This window comes from Anolis sagrei, chromosome 2 (assembly GCF_037176765.1).
Source record: "Anolis sagrei isolate rAnoSag1 chromosome 2, rAnoSag1.mat, whole genome shotgun sequence".
NCBI classification, from domain to species: Eukaryota; Metazoa; Chordata; class Lepidosauria; order Squamata; family Dactyloidae; genus Anolis; species Anolis sagrei.
In genome coordinates this window covers 8694720-8714593 of record NC_090022.1, presented here as the reverse complement: position 1 = coordinate 8714593, position 19874 = coordinate 8694720, and the positions used below count along the sequence as shown (strand labels likewise).

General features: G+C 44.0%; 1 protein-coding gene across 1 annotated transcript; it reads right to left on the bottom strand.

Annotated features, from left to right (window-relative positions):
• Positions 1 to 806: 806 nt before the first annotated feature.
• LOC132765974 (zinc finger protein 84-like) lies at positions 807 to 13112 on the bottom strand. Its single transcript, XM_060760287.2, has 6 exons — positions 13022 to 13112; positions 10460 to 10903; positions 8974 to 9073; positions 8402 to 8481; positions 8070 to 8190; positions 807 to 4168 (listed from the first exon to the last, which is right to left on the bottom strand). The coding sequence occupies exons 2-6, from the start codon at positions 10886 to 10888 to the stop codon at positions 1971 to 1973; spliced, it is 2928 nt and encodes a 975-aa protein (XP_060616270.2). The 5' UTR covers positions 10889 to 10903; positions 13022 to 13112; the 3' UTR covers positions 807 to 1970.
• Positions 13113 to 19874: the final 6762 nt, after the last annotated feature.

Here is a 19874-nt window from a genome sequence, read left to right as displayed (position 1 = left end):
AAGGCTAGTGGCCGACAGTGCTGGATGTGAACGACGAATCCGATGCTCTAAAGATCAACACACCATAGAAACCTGGAATGTAAGATCTATGAGCCAGGGCAAATTGGATGTTGTTATTGGGCCTTTGGGCCTGTGCAATGATTCAGCGATAGGAGATTTTTGTATGCCAACTATATTTGATACGGATTTTGGAGACAGTTTTAAACAGAGGATTTTAACGTCAAGATATGTTATTTTAATGTTTATGTATGTGTACAGTGTAGTTATGTCCCCGCATTGAATGTTTGCCATTTATATGTTGTGCTCTGCCCTGAGTCCCCTTTGGGGCGAGAAGATATATACATGCTTTAAATAATAATAACTGATTACAAACTGCCTTCATAACGATTTGCTTTAGAATCTTTCCAGGTATTAATGCCAGGCTGACTGGACGGTAATTGTTTGGCTCCTTTTTCCCCTTCTCAAAGAGAGGGACATTTGCCCTCCTCTGTTTGAATGGATGAAAATTGCCAAATTAATTTTCAACCACAACATTCGAAGCTCACAACCAACCAGATGGTCTGCAAGTCATCATTCAGATTCTGCCAGGAATTTAACGTGAGGATTAATGGAGGTAGCTCTGGTAATTCAGGTTAAATTAGATTAATTCTCACCTACATATTTTAAGAAATGCCATGTGTCTTTGGTAATTGAATACACACACACACACACACACAAATCTGTAATAGATTTTCTATTATTTATATGTTATAGATAGGACAAGAAATACTTACAGTAACCAGTATGCATGAATTGAGAGAAAACAATTTATCTGTTATGCTTTATTAGAAATTTCAAAGAAGAAAACCCAGTCCAACATACATAGAATTACACAATACACAGTTCTGTTAATCATGAATTGAACCCATTCCCACACTTTTCATCAAACTCCTCAATTAAATGTATTTTTAACCCTGAATATATATGGCAGGAAATAGTTGCAGTAACCAGTATTAATGAATTGATTAAAAAACCCTGAAATATCCTTCCTTTAGCTCTCAAAATATTATCACTTATGTTTAATGAGATATTTAATCAAAGAAAATTGCTCAGGTTATTATTTTCCCCGAAAGCCACAGCTTTTTAACTCAGTGTTTCTATCACAACGATTCATGCACTCTCTGATGTAAAACAAGCAAAGTTGCCTTAACCCCATTTCTTCCATTCGAGTTGTGTCAGAAATATTGAACGTTAACAGTGTATTTTAAATTACAAAGTGATGTACAGGCACTAAAAGAGTTCAAATGATGCAACGACTAAGCAAAGCATGTTGGGTAATATAAACAGGTGTGCCTGTGAGTTACTTGCTCCTCCTGTGTGAAGACTTCCTCGTGTGTCAAGAATGCCTTGGTGTAAGGACTGCTGTGTTTGCGTACTCTAAGGAGAGAACTGCTTCAGTTTGAAGTTTGTTGTATGTTCCTTATCTACATGAGAGAGAAGCCCAGCATGAAGGCAAGAAGCTGAAGCAAAGATATAACCAGGAAATATAAATAATCTTGTTTATAATGATATTATTTTTCTACATGGAAGGCCTCCGAAAGGAAGATAGCAATACTCTGTGTGTTTTTATTTCGTCTTATACTGGCTACTGGTTCTGGGTCATGCTGCTGCTGCTAAATAAGCTGCTTAATATTTTTATGGTGAGGTTCTTTTGTTATTAAGCCCTTTTGCCCAACAAAGCTTATGGGGCGCAGTCTAGCCCAGTAGAGAAAAGTACAGACCAGTATAAAAAGGAGGCTTGTATGTCAACGGCAGCGCTTTCAACACTCTGGTTTTTCTCTGCTGTGAGTTGCCTGATGGCGAACAAGGTATGATTTCCGACTGAAGCTCTTTTCACGCTGCAAGCATTTAAGTGGCTTCTCTCCTGTGTGAGTAGCCTGATGTCCAATGAGGATTCTCTTGTGACTGAAGCTCTTTTCACACTACAAGCATTAAAATGGCTTCTCTCCTGTGTGAGTTGCCTGATGACTGATAAGGTTGCTCTTTTGACTAAAGCTCTTTTCACACTGCAAGCATTTAAATGGCTTCTCTCCTGTGTGACTTGCCTGATGACGAATAAGGTATGATTTCTGACTGAAGCTCTTTCCACACTGCAAGCATTTAAATGGCTTCTCTCCTGTGTGAGTTGCCTGATGATTAATAAGGACGTGCTTGTGGCTGAAGCTCTTTTTACACTGCAAACATTTAAATGGCTTCGCTCCTGTGTGAGTTGCCTGATGATGAATAAGGGTGTGCTTGTGACTGAACCTCTTTTCACACTGCAAGCATTTAAATGGCTTTACTCCTGTGTGGGTTGCCTGATGACTGATAAGGTTGACCTTTTGACTGAAGGTCTTTTCACACTCCAAGCATTTAAATGGCTTCTCTCTTGTGTGAGTAGTCTGATGTACAATGAGGATTCTCTTTTGACTGAAGCTCTTTTCACACTCCAAGCATTTAAATGGCTTCTGTCCTGTGTGAATTGCCTGATGACGAACAAGGTATGATTTCTGACTGAAGCTCTTTTCACACTCCAAACATTTAAATGGCTTAACTCCTGTGTGAATTGCCTGATGACTGATAAAGCTTCCCTTTTGACTGAAGTTCTTTCCACACTGCATGCATTTAAATGGCCTCTCTCCTGTGTGAGTTACCTGATGACGACTAAGATTGCTCTTGTGGCTGAAACTCTTTTCACACTGCAAGCATTTAAATGGCTTCACTCCTGTGTGAATTGCCTGATGACTGATAAGACTTCCCTTTTGACTGAAGCTTCTTTCACACTGCAGGCATTTAAATGGCTTCTCTCTTGTGTGAGTTGCCTGGTGCGCAATAAGGTTTTTGTTCAGCCTGAAGCTCTTTTCACACTGCAAGCATTTAAATGGCTTTTCTCCTGTGTGAGTTGCCTGATGATTGATAAGGCTGCTCTTATTATTGAAGCACCTTTCACACTGCAAGCATTTAAATCGCTTTTCTCCTGTGTGAGTTGCCAGATGATGAATAAGGTTGCTCTTTTGACTGAAGCTCTTTTCACACTGCAAGCATTTAAAAGGCTTTTCTCCTGTGTGAGTTGCCTGATGATTAATAAGGACGTGCTTGTGACTGAAGCTCTTTTCACACTGCAAACATTTAAATGGCTTCTCTCCTGAATGTGTTGCCTGATGACGGATAAGGTTCCTCTTGCTGCTAAAGCTCTTTTCACACTGCAAGCATTTAAATGGCTTCTCTCCTGTGTGAGTTACCTGATGACTAACAAGGTTGCTCTTTTGACTGAAGCTCTTTCCACACTGCAAGCATTTAAATGGCTTCACTCCTGTGTGAATTGCCTGATGACTGATAAGACTTCTCTTTTGACTGAAGCTCCTTTCACACTGCAGGCATTTAAATGGCTTCTCTCTTGTGTGAGTTGCCTGGTGCACAATAAGGTTTTTCTTCAGACTGAAGCTCTTTTCACACTGCAAGCATTTAAATGGCTTCTCTCCTGTGTGAGTTACCTGATGATTGATAAGGCTGCTCTTATTACTGAAGCACCTTTCACACTGCAAGCATTTAAATGGCTTCTCTCCTGTGTGAGTTGCTTGATGACTGATAAGGTTGCTCTTTTGACTAAAGCTCTTTTCACACTGCAAGCATTTAAATGGCTTTTCTCCTGTGTGAGTTGCCTGATGGTTAATAAGGACGTGCTTGTGACCGAAGCTCTTTTCACACTGCAAACATTTAAATGGCTTCTCTCCTGAATGTGTTGCCTGATGACGGATAAGGTTCCTCTTGCTGCTAAAGTTCTTTTCACACTGCAAGCATTTAAATGGCTTCTCTCCTGTGTGAGTTGCCTGATGATAAACAAGGATCTGCTTGGAACCGAAGCTCTTTCCATACTCTGAGCATTTAAACTGTCTCTCTCTTGTGTGAGTTTTTTTGTGGTGAAGAAGATCTCCCTTCTGACTGATGTTCTTTCCACGCTCAGGGCATTTAAGTCTTTCTCCTGCATGAGTTTTCTGATGGCCAACAAAGTGTGATTTCTGACTGAAGCTCTTTCTCCAGTCTGAACATTTAAATGGTCTCTCTCCTGTGTGCGTTGTGTGATGATAAACAAGGCCAAACTTCCAAGATAATTTTTTTCCACATTCCAAGCATTTAAATGATGGCTTTTCTATTTACATGGTTCAAGAACAAGAGAGGTGTGACCATGTGTGGAAAAGAAAAGCTTATATCAGAATAAAGTTTAAAAGTATACAAATTACAAAATGCATTTAGTCAAAACAGCACTTTCCAACACTGCCTGTTAAGAAATAAAATATTTTGTTTTTGCTCTAAATATTAGAGGAGGATATAAGTCTTAAAGTAAACAATAACACAATCAGGACCAGGGAAAATATAACACTTTTCTTTAGCCATTGCCTCTCTGGAATCCCCTGTACTTCTGGCACAAGAAAGGTAAAACCCTTGATCTGCCTGATGCCACAAAGATAAATGAACTGAACCTCATGGCATCACACAGCAGAACAAACATCAACATTTAAATTAGCAGCCAGAATAAAGCTGCCATATTTAAAAAGACTGAATGAAGATCTACATAACTGGAATTTGACATTTTCTGTTTTGTCATTCCTTATATTATTGATTAAATGTTATTTAGCCCCTACCCTAGCTGTTTTTAAGAAAGATCTAAAAACTTGGCTCTTCTACTGTGCTTTCGGGGAATGACCACTCAACCCATCTGGTTTTTTTAGCCTATAGCTGTCCTCAGAATAAAGCACCTTCCCGCCCCTAAAATGGCTAAATCCCACGGCTCCTCCCCTATAAATCCACTTTCATCCCTATCTCACCCAGGGCTTTAACTTTTTAACATTTCACTTCATACATTTGGCCCGCCCTCTGTTTCTGGTGTTATTTTGCTGTTTTATATTGTTGATTTTATTTGTTATTTCATATTTTGTTATGAGGTATTTTATTATTGTGTGTTTATTATGTTGTATTATTTTGGGCTTGGCTTCATGTTAGCCGCCCCGAGTCCCCTTTGAGGAGATGGTAGCGGGTTATAAATAAAGTATGTGTGTGTGTGTGTGTGTGTGTGTGTGTGTGTATGTATGTGTATGTATATATGTGTGTGTATGTATGTGTATGTATGTGTATGGATATATATATATATATATATATATATACACACACACACACACACATATATATCCCTCATTTTAACCACTTCGCTTTTTTAAAAAAGCACCTTCCTACTGTTGATTTTCTTAATTTCAGAATTAGTACAGGCAAAATGTGTTTTACATCGTTGGCTTCACAAGTGTGAAGTGGTATATATTGTATTACTTTTTTGTGGATAAAGAAATAGATATATACATAAATCAAAGTGTTTATGCAAAGGCTCCTAAATGGCTTGATAGAACTGCAAAGGCTCCTAAATGGCTTGATAGAACTGCAAAAGCTCCTAAATGGCTTGATAGAACTGGACAAAACTATACATAAACCCTTTTTTGACGAATAAAAATACTTTCAAAAAGTATTTTTCAAAAAGGCCACTCCTCTTGGGGCTTTGGCCCCAAAGACTATAATATGTGTTCCTAACCCTTTTTTTGACCAGAGACTACTTTGACAAGGGACTAAAAATATGTGTAGATATAGAGGGGGAAAGGGGGTGCATGCACTATTATTCACTTCTCTTCCATGCCTGGCATGTTCAACCCTGCTCTCTCCTGGAGGTTGTACAGAGTATGAACAGAAGGGAACCCAATTAACTGAAATTCCCCAGGAATTTTATCCTACAATTTCCAGAAATTCCAGACAGTTTACCAGCTGTTCGTATTTCTTTCTGGGAGTTAAAGGCAAAAATATCAGGGGACCCACAGGTTGAGAACAACTCCAAAAATAGAACGGGGAGGAGGGGACTGGAAAGCTGGCCAATACGGATCAAGGGAATAGGATTTTCGGCTACTGGAGAGGATGGAGTTAAGTCTGCAATATACCTGAGGCAGGGGTCTGCCACGGGGGCTCCTGGAGAAGACGGGATTAACTACAGCGTCTTTCCTCGCTTCCCAGCAGCGGCAGCCCAGGGACCATTTGTTTTTGGAAAGTTTACTAGGCTCCTCTTCCAGGGAGAAACTCACTTTCCCAGCAGCACTTGCATGCAGAAGGCATTGAAAAGTTTCTGAGTTTCTCTCAGAGCATGATGTGAGTTGAAGTTTCTCTCTCTGTTTCTCAGCGAATAAAAAAGCCTGCTTGTGTCCATGCTCTGATTGGCTGAGAATGGACACAACTGGCAACTACAATTCCTAAAAACCTCTCTTACGGTTTATCTTATTGTAAAAAATGTTATGGTAAGAACTTAAAAGTAATTCTAAAAAACTTAGCAGGCCTGCATTTGTAAATGGGGTGTAACACTGAGGTAGGTTCTATGCAGATAGGCCTTAAAGTGACTGAGGATTGAGCCTTTAAGTTTTCCGTTGTAACTGAATATTGGCCAAATGAAAATAGCAAAACATTTCCAATTTGAGTAAATCCAGAATACAGAGGTGCTACTGGTCAGTTAGAAGGCAAATCAGGGAATAGGGAATCAGCCTGTTCTGTACGAGTTACATTATCACTGAAGACACGGGTCCGGCATTTGGGGGGTACGCCCTGGACTTGGCATGGAATCAGGAGTTCTGGGTTTCAGGAGTGACCAGGAGTGTCTTGCACATTTTCAATTTGTGCACAAACTGCAGCTGTTCCTTGTGAAGCCAGAGCTGCCATGGTGGTACATGCCTTAGTTCTTTCCCATTTGGATTATTATAATACACTCTAACTGGGGCAGTTTTGAAGATTTTAAAAAGCTTCGGATAGTCCAAAGAGCTGAAATCAAACTGTCAACTATGGCCGGGTACAGAGAGCACACAAGTCATTATTGTGTTACCTGTTGTCCCACAAGGCGCCATTCTATCCCCAATGCTCTTTAATATTTATATGATGCTGCAGGGAGATATCATCTGTAGGTATAGGGTGGAGTGTTATCAGTATGCTGATGATATCCAAATATAGTTTTCCATGCCTGCAAAAACAGCTTCAGCTAAGGTTAGCATTTTTCCTTTGAATGAATGCCTGGAGGAGGCAAAGAGCTGGATGAGGAAAAATAAATAGAAACTGAATCCAGACAGAACTTTGCCAATCTGGGGATAGAGGTGTGTCAACTAGTTATGGATGGGATTACACTCCCCCTGAAAGAGTGTGTTCGCAGCTTGGGACAAGGGCTCCTGGATCTGTGTCTCAAAATGCTAGCCCAGGTCAGGAGTGTTTACTCTCAGCTTTGGCTGATCTGCCAGCTACGACCCTTCCTAGATTTGGAGGACCTTAAGATGGTAGTGAACACACTACATGGTTTGGGTCCAGGTTACCTACAGGATCACCTTCTCCCATGCAATCTGCCTTGAAAATTGAGGTCCTCTGGGGGGGCATCTGCTCCAGACTGACAGAACCCAACTGGCAACTGCCATCCAGAAGGCCTTTTCGTCAGCCGCCCCAAGACTGTAGAATGACCTGCCAGTAGAGCTCCAAGAGCTAGATTAGCTGTTCGAATTTAAGACACAAGGGAAAACTTCTATTTTCCGACAGGCCTACTCAGACAGTTGTCATCATGAATTTTAAATTCCAACTCTATGTCTAACTTTTGTTTTGTGTATTTAAACATGTATTTTATGGAAAAATATTTAATTATGTGTATTTTATGGAGTATTTTTAAATGATTATATATTTTGATTATGTGTTTTAGTAATGTTGTAACCCACCTCGTGCAGTGAGGAGAGGCGGCCAAGAAATAAAATAATAATAATAATAATAATAATTATTATTATTATTATTATTTGCTGCCACAGCTCCACTGGCTGCCAATTTATTTCCAGCCACAATTCAAATTATGATCTATAAATTATGACCTATAAAGACCTACATGGCTCAGGTCCAAACTATTTGATTGATAGTATCTCCTTGTGCAAGAGATCTGGAAACACTGGATATTTTCTAGTAGTTGTAAACTGATTTGGTTAACTACAAGCATAATGGAGCTTTACCCAGAGAGGACACGATTCCTAAATTCTCCTCCATGACTTGCTGGTGCAAGGCTTTTTGGCTTGGATCCAAGAGGGCCCACTCCTCCTCCGAGAAATCCACAGACACATCTTCAAAAGTCACCTGAAGGGGAAAATGTTATCTGCGAGGAGAAAATGCCATTCAAGAGGGAAGAAAAACAGGCCTTTGTGATTTAGATCTCTAAATAAGTCATTCATTGAAAACATCTTGGATTGAAGGAATGTAAAAGACAGAGATTCATTTAGAGTCAGGGCAATATCCAAGGGAGAAAGAGACTGGGCTTCCCCTCCCGTCCAGAGATCCTGCTGCCTACCTGATCTGGTCCTGCAGAATCGCTTCTTAGGAAAGGATCATGAAAAGATGTGTTACTGTCACTTGGCCCTGTTTCACTGCCTGTGAAAGAGAGGAAAGACACCAGGGAGGGTGAGATGGGTCCCTTTCCCAGGCTGCCCCACAGTTCCTTCCCTTGGAAGCCTGCCACCCTCCCCTTGCCCCCCATGGCCCTCTTTGAGACTTCCTCCTTGGATTTGGGTCCCAGGTCTTTAATGTGGACCATTTTGTTTTACGGGGGTGTTGCAGCCTAATCTCAGCAAATGTAGAGTATTAGTTTCTGTAGCAGCATTCATTTTAAATAGTATTTAGTAATAGACTGTACTAGTTTCTGTATTTGTGCCAATATAGCAAAGAGCATATTCACCACCGTAAACATCCAAAGAGACTCAAAACTTTGAAAGTGGCACAAAAAACATTGTAGGGAAATGTCTCCTGTCAACAGCATTCTTAAGCTCCCAGGCTCCCCAATTTTTCCAATCAACACAGCTCAGACATTTCAGGTCTACTCAAGAGGAGGTGAGCAAGCAAGAAGGACCACTGCCCATCCCTTACCAACTGTGATAGATTCTCCATTTCCAGTCTGGACAACGCACGTGGTGTCTGAAGGAGACTCCTCCACCTGGTTGGTCTCACCTGCAACAGAGTCCTGCACCTGAACAAGAGGCACAGATTACAAAGAAACAGACAGATTAGAAAAGGAGGGAGGGATCTTACAGAGAGCGGTCAACCCTCCTGTTTAAGGAGCTCCACTGGCTGCCGTTCATTTTCTGGTCCCAATTCAAGGTGCAGGTTCTTACCTACAAAGCCCTGAACCGTTTGGGACCTGCCTACCTGTGTGACCGCATTTCTGTGTACGAATCCACACGATCTCTTCGATCATCTGAAGAGGCCCTGCTCACGCTCCCACCTCCTTCGCAGGCGCGATTGGAGGGGACGAGGGAGAGGGCCTTCTCGCTGGTGGCCCCCTGACTCTGGAACTCACTTCCCAAGGATATCAGATATGCCCCAACTCTGGCAGTCTTTAGGAGGAGCCTGAAAACGTGGTTGTTCCAGTGTGCCTTCCCAGAATAAGGCAAACTCTCAGCAATATGCCCTCAAAATGCACTTTACCACTGATTTAGGACTAACCATGTTCCCTCATCTCTCTTCGAAAACCCTATATCAGTTATATCCTACATTGTTGATGCCCAGCGTTATTTTTTAAATTTTAAACTATTACATTTGGCCCAGTCATAGGTTTTTAAATGCTTGTGTGTTACAGTTTATTGTTTATGTGATTTATATTAATTGTATTGTATTGATTGTTTTTGTTATTGCTTTTGTTATTGATGTACTGTGGGCTTGGCCTCATGTAAGCCGCACCGAGTCCCTTGGGGAGATGGTAGCGGGGTATAAATTATTATTATTATTATTATTATTATTATTATTATTATTATTATCATCATCTCTTTCTGCAACCTGTTCCAGACCACTTGGATTGTGGTTGAGATCCCAGACTTGTTCTCTTCATTCTGTATAATCATTTCCCCTTTGTTTGGGCATTGCACTCTGCTTCTGAGACGAAGTGTTTCACATAATCCTGGGATTGTAATTTGGGGCTAACCTAGAGGAGCTCTTGGGCTGAGTAATCTAAATCTGTACCTTCAGATAACATATAGTGTCTTATGGAAATAATTTCAGAAGTGGTTCAGCTAGTTGCTTCCCCTGAAATACACACCATTGGAATTATCAATATGTTCCTTCAAGTCTTCGGTTTCCCATCCTATCACTTCAGATCATTACACCTGGTTATTCCACCTTGGGAAATGAGGGGTGCAAAGGGGGTGGTCATGGCACTCTGAATCTCTTTTCCAGAGTCAACAAACCTGGGTCCTCCTTTCCTAATGCTTCTCTGAACCCGTTCCAACGTATTTCTATTATTCTTAAAATTATTCACCTGAGAGTCATCTCAGCCTGAGGAGTTTAGAAGAGTTTTACATTATCCTCCAAAACAATTATTCTTGGTTCCTTGAAATGACAAGATGACCCTCTCTCTCACCTGGGATGTCCCCCGCTTCCTCTCCTCTTCCTGACTCAGGAGGAATCCTTCAGCCAAGGCCACGGCCTGGGAGCTGGTCTCTGCCCCACATTCCCTGACCCAGCACTCCATCTCGGCAGGAAGGATGGCCAGGAACTGCTCCAGGATCACCAGGTCCAGCATCTCCGCCTTGGAGTGTCGCTCGGGCTTTAGCCACAGGCGGCACAGAGAGTGGAGGTGGCTGCAAAGCTCTCGGGGTCCTGCAGCCTCATTATAGGAGAATTGTCTGAAGAGCTGGCACTGAAAGACTGAATGGAGCACAGTGTTATCCCGTTCTTTCTTCCAAGGGTCCTCCCAGAATGCTCTATTGTTCTCTGTCTGAACAGCACAAGAAAATACTTCTAACTTGACGACAACAGGCTCTTGCCCTTCCATCTTTGTTCTATGCATCTAGGCTGACAGGGCCTACAAAACAAAAAAAGACAAATAAGGTCATGTTAATACTGTCAAGGCAGGATAATGCTTTACAATGACTGTTGAACAGAGGACTGGCTTCTTGATCTGGAGAGAAAAGAGTTTGGGGAGAGGGCCTCTCCTTCTCAAAGAGCAATACTCTCCCCCGTAGTCTTCTCCCTCCTTCTTCACTCCCTTGAACCTTTTCTATCTCTTTCCCTTCCTTTGGGAATCCTTCCAATTCATTTTCTGGTGGCAGATTCTGGAAGGTTTGTTCCTGGAGCCTTTCTCTGCCCTCCTTCAGGGGTGATAGCTGGGTCCCTGTGCTTCAAGCGTTACGCTGATAGTGGTTGTGAATGAGGGAAGGGAACATGTGTCCCACCACGTGGTCGAGAGAGGGGACGGAGTGAGACCAGCCTGAGTGAGAGACGTAGGAGGGACAATCTTGGGAAGAACTTCCTGACTGTGAGAGCCGTTCAGCAGTGGAACTCTCTGCCTCGGAGTGTGATGGAGGCTCCTTCTTTGGAAGCTTTTAAACAGAGGCTGGATGGCCATCTGTCAGGGGTGATTTGAATGCAATATTCCTGCTTCTTGGCAGGGGGTTGGACTGGATGGCCCATGAGGTCTCTTCCAACTCTTTGATTCTATGATTCTAAGAGAGTTCATTGTTCCATTACAAGTAAGGATAGAAAAGAGGGGAGAAATACGAGGAGTGGTGTAAAATCAATCTCATCCACTTTACTGAACAGTTTCAGACAACAGACATGGTTGTGACTTTTCCCAGGGAGATAGAATTATTACCCAACCCCCTCCAGTTTGTGGGCAGGCTGGATGTGGGCTGGGAACAACACTGAAGCATGTAATAGTATTTTGGGTCTGATTAGTGATTTCTATTCTGTTTAAGGTCTTTCCAAACCGCTGCTTATTATTTTTCATTGAAGAACTGTTACATTCCTTCACTGCTATCTGTGTCCCCCCTGGTTAAATTGCTTTAGCGGTGTCATCCCGTCCCTGCATTCCACAATCTGCGTTCTTGAAGCACCGTTCCGGAAACAGCGTAACGCTCGCAGCACTGGGACCCAGCTGTCATACTATCACCGTGGAGCATTTCCCCACATTCCACACAGCCTTATAACCCACAAATCCCACAACATCTGCTGCTTTGAACTGGGTCCTCTGAGTCCACACTGCCATGTATTTTCCAGTTCAAAGCAGATCATATGGGATTTTATTCAGCTGTGTGGAAGGTCCCACAGACCTTCTGTCTCAGACAGAGGGACCTGCAGATGGGGTTGGGAAGGATGGCACCCACCCTCCTCTGAAGGAGAAGAAGGGGAAGGAGGCAGAGGAGGAAGAGGAGGGTATGAAGAGAGCTCTTGGCTGGCCTCAGAGGAGCCTTCAGAGTTCCTTCCTCCAGGAAGCAAAGGGCCTGAGTCTCCCTCCTTGCCGTCTCCCTCCCTCTGCCGCTTGAGGGCCCTTCCAGGCAGGCCCTCCGTCCCAGGATCTGATCCCAGTTCTTCTGCTTTGAACTGGATTACATAGAATCATAGCATCAAAGAGTTGGAAGAGACCTCATGGGCCATCCAGTCCAACCCCATCCTGCCAAGAAGCAGGAATATTGCATTCAAATCACCCCTGACAGATGGCCATCCAGTCTCTGTTTAAAAACTTTTAAAGAAGGAGCCTCCACCACACTCCGGGGCAGAGAGTTCCACTGCTGAACGGCTTTCACAGTCATGAGTCCACACTGCCAGATAATCTGGGATAAACAGAAAACCTAGGGCCAGATTCTGATATATAGGTCCTGCCTGGAAGGGCCCTGAGCCTGCAAGAGAGGCAGAGGGACCTGCAGCTGAGGCTGGGAAGGAAGACACTCTCCTCTGAAGGAGAAAGAAGCAGGGAGGGCATGAAGGGAGCCCTTGGCTGGCTTCAAAGGGGCCTCCAGAGCCCCTTCCTCCCAGAAACAAAGGGCTTGAGTCTCCCTCCTTGCCACCTCCCTCCCTCTGCTGCCTGAGGCCCTTCCAGGCAGGCCTAATATCCCAGGCTTCCTGCTCTGAACTGGATTATATGAGTCCACACTGACAGAGGAGGAGGTGGAAGAACTAATAAGGCAGGAAGGCCGTTGTTTACCCAGGAAAGAGAAGGTGGGAGCCTGAATGGATGGGCTGATCTCACAAAAGAGAGGAGAGAAGATGCCCAAGCCAGAGCAGGCTTGCCTCAAGCCCCCCTTCCCTCCCCCCCCCCCCCCCGAGACTGGCTCCTTCCGGAAGACATTCCTCTCTCCCCTCAGAGGACCCCCTGCAGCTCTAGCCTCTTCCGGTGCCTCTCTAGGAAGGGACGCGCTCACCAGTGGTCAGAACGGGCAGGGTTCTTTCCTTCCGTCTTCCCCTCTAGGAATCCCTCTCGGTCGCTTTAACCCTTCAGAGAAAGACCCAGCCACTGAAGCCTGGCCTCTGCTCCTCAGGAAGCCTCTCTCCTTTTGGGGATGTAAGGCAACCCCTTAATGTAAGCACACCCATTAACTAGATTATAATATAATAGTAGCAACACTAATAATAGTCAATAATATATATACATAGGTATACGTATATGAGAAGCTCGGCCTGTCATTGAACATCGAGAAAACCAAAGTGCTTTTCCAGCAGTCACCAACCAATTCCTTTCCAATGCCAGAGATACAGCTTAATGGTGTAACATTAGTAAATGTGGACCATTTCCACTCCCTTGGCATCCACCTCTCGACCAAAGTCAACATCGACACCGAAATACAACACCGTCTGAGCTCTGCAAGGGCAGCATTTTTCCAAATGAAGCAGAGAGTGAGGACCGGGACATTCGTAGGGATACCAAGGTGCTTGTTTATAAAGCCATTGTCCTCCCAACCCTGCTATACGCCTGTGAAACATGGACTGTCTACAGACGTCACATGCAACTCCTAGAATGATTCCATCAGCGCTGCCTCTGGAAAATCCTGCTAATCTCTTGGGAAGACGGTGGACAAACGTCAGCGTGCTGGAAGAAGCAAAGACCACCAGCATTGAAGCGATGGTCCTCCGCCATCAACTCTGCTAGACCGCCCACATTGTCTGGATGCCCGACCACCGTCTCCCAAAGCAGTTGCTCTAGTCCGAACTCAAGAACAGAAAACGGAATGTTGGTGGACAGGAAAAGAGATTTAAAGATGGGCTCAAAGCCAACCTTAAAAACTCTGGCATAGATACTGAGAACTGGGAAGCCCTGGCCCTTGAGAGCTCCAGCTGGAGGTCAGCTGTGACCAGCAGTGCTGCAGAATTTGAAGAGGCACGAATGGAGGGTGAAAGAGAGAAACGTGCCAAGAGGAAGGCGCGTCAAGCCAACCCCGACCGAGACCGCCTTCCACCTGGAAACCAATGCCCTCACTGAGGGAGAAGATGCAGATCAACAATAGGGCTCCAGAGTCACCTATGGACCCACCAGAATACTGATCCTGGAAGACTATCCTACTCGGCCAACAAGGGATCGCCTAAGTAAGTAAGTAAGTAAAGTAAGCATAGGTATAGGTAAAGGTTTTCCCTGACATTAAGTCCAGTTGTGTCTGACTCTGGGGGTTGATGCTCATCTCCATTTATAAGCCAAAGAGCCAGCGTTGTCTATAGACACCTCCAAGGTCATGTGGCCGGCATGACTGCATGGAGCGCCCTTGCCTTCCCATTGCAGCAGGACCTATTGACCTACTCACATTGGTACATGTTATCGAACTGCTAGACTGGCAGAAGCTGGAGCTAACAACAGGAGCTCACACCACCCCCCGGAATCGAACCTGTGACCTTTTGGTCAACAAGCTCAGCAGCTCAGCGGTTTAACCCACTGCACCACCGGGGGCTCCACACTATTAATAGTCAATAATATATATAGTTATATAGATATTATATATTCTCAGAGGTTGTGAACCTCACCCGAGACAGGGCTGCCATTAGAATCCTAGAGTTGGAAGAGACCTCATGGGCCATCCAGTCCAACTCCCAGAAGCAGGAATATTGCATTCAAAGCACCCCTGACAGATGGTCATCCACCCACTAGTGGCACAGTGGGTTAAATCACTGAGCTGTGGAACTTGCTTGACCAAAAGCTCAGTGGTTCGACTCTGTGGAGCAGGGTGAGCTCCCGCTGTTAGGCCCAGCTTCTGCCAACCTAGCAGTTGGAAAGCATGCCAATATCAATAGATACCGCACAACCTCTGAGGAGCCCTGCCATTGATGTGGGTGAAACATCAGGAGAGAATGCTTCTGGGACATGGCCACACAGCCCAGAAAACTCACAGCAACACAGTTCTTCCGGCCTTGAAAACCTTCAATTTGCTGGTTATGAGCTTTAAAGGACTATATGGCTTAGGTCCAGGCTGTTTGCCTGATTGTATCTCCTTGTTCAAACCTACCTGGAGATGTAAGACCATCCGTTAACGCAAACACACCAATTAACTAGATTATAATAGTAGCAACGCTTATCATAGCTATTTTATTTATTTATTTATTTCATTTCTACCCAGCCCTTCTCCTCACAAAGGGGACTCAGGGCTAATAATCGAATCCCATGCAAATCCTCCTTTGATAAAATGTATCCTTTCCCTCCTCCAATGTATCCATTTCTACAAGGGTTGAATAAAAAGTAATGCCTCCACCTTCGTTATTTAGGTTTGGATGGGAATATTTTCATAAATCAAATGCAGAAATAATCCTTAGAATGTGCTCTTTAACTACCACTATTCACTTTTCCACATAATCACCAGACAATTGGATACATTTCTGCCAACTATGAACAAGTTTTCTGAAGCCGTCACAGAAGAAGTCGACATTCTATTTTTGCAACCAGCGTCTCACAGTTCTCTCAATGTTTTCATCAGAAGCATAATGATGTCCCCGCAGATCTTCTTCCATTATCGGGAACAGATGGAAGTCAGGCGATGCTAAATCTGGACTGAATGGAGGATGCCGTACGGTGGTGAGATCCAGTCTCTGAAGTTCTGTTGTGGTGACATGTGAAGTGTGTGGTCTGGCATTGTCATTCTGCAGGAAAACATTTCCCTTTTCCTTTCGAACCCTTGTTAGCCATTGTTTCAAACTTTGTGGCGTTGTGATGTAACGCTCTGAATTTATTGTTGTTCCACATTCAAGGAAATCAACATGGATAACACCATCTGCATCCCAGAACACTGTTGCCATGATTTTTCCAGCTGTCTTGCATTTATTTTTCTGGGGCAAGTCTTTGTTTTGATATTCCATAGACTGACGCTTCGTCTCTGGGTCGTAATGATGTACCCACATTTTGTCTCCTGTCACAATTGAATGAAGAAAGGCATCACCTTCATTCTTGTAACGCAAGAGGAGTTCCTGATAAATTTCAAGTTTGTGCACTTTCAATTCAGGCGTCACCGTCCTGGGTACCCATTGTGCACAGATCTTCTGATAGCCAAGCAAAACAATAATGTGACCCATACATTCTTGTGAAATGCCGATTATGCTTGAAATTTCTCTCTGAGTGATCCAACAATCTTCCTGAATCATTCTGTCAACCTTTTGCTTGTGAAAGTTGCTGTCACAGGACATCCAACTCGTTGTTTGTCACGCAAGTCAGATGTTCCCACCTCAACATCTTTAAACTTACTCGCCCAATGACACACAGTACTCACATCAACACAATCACCATAAACAGCTTGCATTCTCTGATGAATCTCCTTTGGGGTGACATCTTCTCCTGACAAGAATTTAATGACTGCACATTGCTTAAGTTGCATTGACCGACCATCTGTGCAGGTTTCCATACTTTGCACTTTAACAACACAACTGTTCAATGCAAAGGCTTCCCGTCAAAATGGAACTGTAGAGAAGAGTCTACTGAACAAGCCAGTACTTGCCGCATACCAGTACTGCTATCTGTTGAGGAGTTATGAAGGTGGAGGCATTACTTTTCATTCAACCCTTGTATATACTTTTACCCCCTGCCCCACCTTCTCTTGCATGTCTTCCCCCCTGTGCCTATACCCTTTGTCCGGCACCCAAGGCTTGATTGAAGAGGATCATCACTTCTACAACTCCCAGGATGCCATTGCACTGAGTTACTTAGATAGGCAAGCCCTCGTAACTCGAGGATGATTGTTTTCCAGATGTGGTGTCTTGGAGGTGGATCCGTAGGTGGCTGTGGAACCCTATTCTTGATTCGCACGGTCTCCCACAGTGAGGGCATTGGTTTCCAGGTGGAAGGCGGACCTGCTCAGGGTTGGCTTGATGCACCTTCCTCTTGGCACATTTCTCCTTTTATCCCTCCATTTGTGCCTCTTCGAATTCTGCAGCACTGCTGGTCACAGCTGATTTCCACTTAGAGAGTTCAAGGGCAAGAGCTTCCCAGTTCTCGGTGTCTATGCCAGTTTTTAAGGTTGGCTTTGAGCCCATCTTTAAATCTCTTTTCCTGTTTTTGAGTTGGGAGAATAGTTGCTGCTTTGGGAGACCGTGATCGGACATTTGGACAACGTGGCCAGTCCAGCAGAGTTGATTGCTTCAATCCAGATGGTCTTTGCTTCTTCCAGCACACTGACATTTGTCCACCTGTCTTTCCAAAAGATTTTTAGGATTTTTTGGAGGCAGTACTGATGGAATCGATCCAGGAGTTGTGTGTGACGTCTGTAGACAGTCTATGTTTCGCAGGCGTATAGCAGGGTTGGGAGGATAACAGCTTTATAAACAAGCACCTTGGTGTCTCTACGGATGTCCCGGTCCTCAAACAATCTCTGCTTCATTTAGAAAAATGCTGCACTGACAGAGCTCAGGTGGTGTTATATTTCAGTGTCAATGTTGACTTTTGTGAGGAGGTGGCTGCCAAGGTAGTGGAAATGGTCAACATTTTATAATGCTACACCATTAAGTTATGTTTCTGGCATTGCAGATGGATTGGCTGGTGACTGCTGGACTAGCACTTTGGTTTTCTCTATATTCAATGAGAGGCTGAGGTTCTTATATGCTTCTGTGAAGGTTTTTGAGTGGCTTGTAGGTTTTCTTCTGCATGCACACAGACTACGTTATCATCGGCATATTCAGAGTTCTATGTTGTTGTGACCTTGGTTTTGGCTTTCAGTCTGCTGAGGTTAAATAGCTTGCCATCTGTCTGATAGATGATTTCCACTCTGGTGGAAAGCTTCCCATCATTAAGATGAAGTATCATAGCGATGAAGATGGAAAATAAGGTTGGGGCAATAACACAATCCTGTTTGACACCTGATTCCACCTTGAATGGGTCATTTTGGGAGCCACTGCTGTCCAAGACTGTTGCCATCATGTCATCTTGGAGGAGCCGTAGGATGTTCATAAATTTGCCAGGGCACCCAATTTTTTGAAGGATGCTCCAGAGGGTGCTATGATTCATTGTGTCGAATGCCTTTGCAAGGTCAATCAATGCCATGCACAGAGGTTGATTTTGTTCCCTGCATTTTTCTTGGAGTTGTCATGAAGTGAAGATCATGTCTACTGTATTGTCGAAGGCTTTCATGGCCAGAATCACTGGGTTGTTGTAGGTTTTTCGGGCCGTATGGCCATGTTCTAGAAGCATTATCTCCTGATATTTCGCCTGCATCTATGGCAAGCATCCTCAGAGGTTGTGAGGACCTCACAACCTTTAGGATACCTGCCATAGATGTAGGCAAAATATCAGGAGATAATGCTTCTAGAACATGGCCATACAGCCCAAAAAACCTACAACAATCCAGTCATGTCCACTGCTCCTCTGGAGGGGCGGAAGCCATTCTGGGAGGGTGTCTTCTGAGACAGACAGAAGGTGATTTGCAAGGATTCTTGTGAGGATTTTCCCAGTGGAGGTTCGAAGGAAGATACCTCAATAGTTTCTGCAGTCTGTTCATTCCCCTTTTTTGAAGAGGGTGATGATGGTGGCATCCTTGAAGTCTGCTGGGATTTTTCTCGGTCACCCACACTTTTTCTATGAGGTGATGGAGTTGTTGTGTCAGCTTAGGTCCTCCCTCTTCAAAGATTTCAGCAGGGATCCCATCAAGTCCACTGGCTTTGTTATTTTTTTGTTGGTTGATGGCATTGCTGACTTCTTCCAAATTAGGCAGTGCTGCAAGCTCATCCCTGGTTTGTTGTTGCGGGATTTGTGAGAGAACCTCTTCAGCCACATTGGAGCTGCAATTCAGGAGGCTTTGGTAGTGTTCTTCCCAACGTAGTGCAATTGATTTTTGGTCCTTCAGGAGTTTGGTTTCATCTGATGAGCGGAGAGGCTATATGCCATGGTTTCTTGGTCCATAGATGACCTTTGTGGCTTTGAAAAATCCCTGAGCATCATGGGTATCTGCCAGGTGTTGGATTTCTTCAGCCTTCTTTGTCCACCAGATGTTCTTGAGTTCTCTGGTCCTTCATTGGGCCTTAGCTTTTGCACTAGCATAGATCTTTTTCTTTTCTTTTCACAGTGCAGTTGGTGTCTCTCTGCCATGTTTGGAAGGCTTTCCTTTTGTTGTCAATTGTTGGATCTCTTTGTCATTTTCGTCACACCAATCTTCATGTTTCTTGGTTTGATATCCAACGCTCACCGGGAGGGATCCTCCATAACTGCAGTCATTCTAAATTCAACCTCAAGAATGGAATATAGTCGCTTCTGGCACCCTGCATTATCACGGGGTGTCTGCACCCTAGACCACTGGAGAATTCACACTGCTTAGCCGGTATTGCACCACCTGACATCTGCCGGGAAGTAGCAGCCAATAGTGAAAGGACCAAGGCAGAGACATCTCCAGCTCATCCCTTGTTTGGGCATCAGCCAGCACGCCAATGACTTAAATCAACAAATAGTTTTCTAAGATCTACAGAGACACTTGCTGGAACATCTCAGCAAGCGCGAGTCCAAAAGTGGCAGGCTCAAACCCAGAGCCTCAATCAATGGCGGATACCCAATGAGAGACTCCCCCCTGGGCACACAGAAAACTGGGCGACTTGGAAGGCGCTGAACA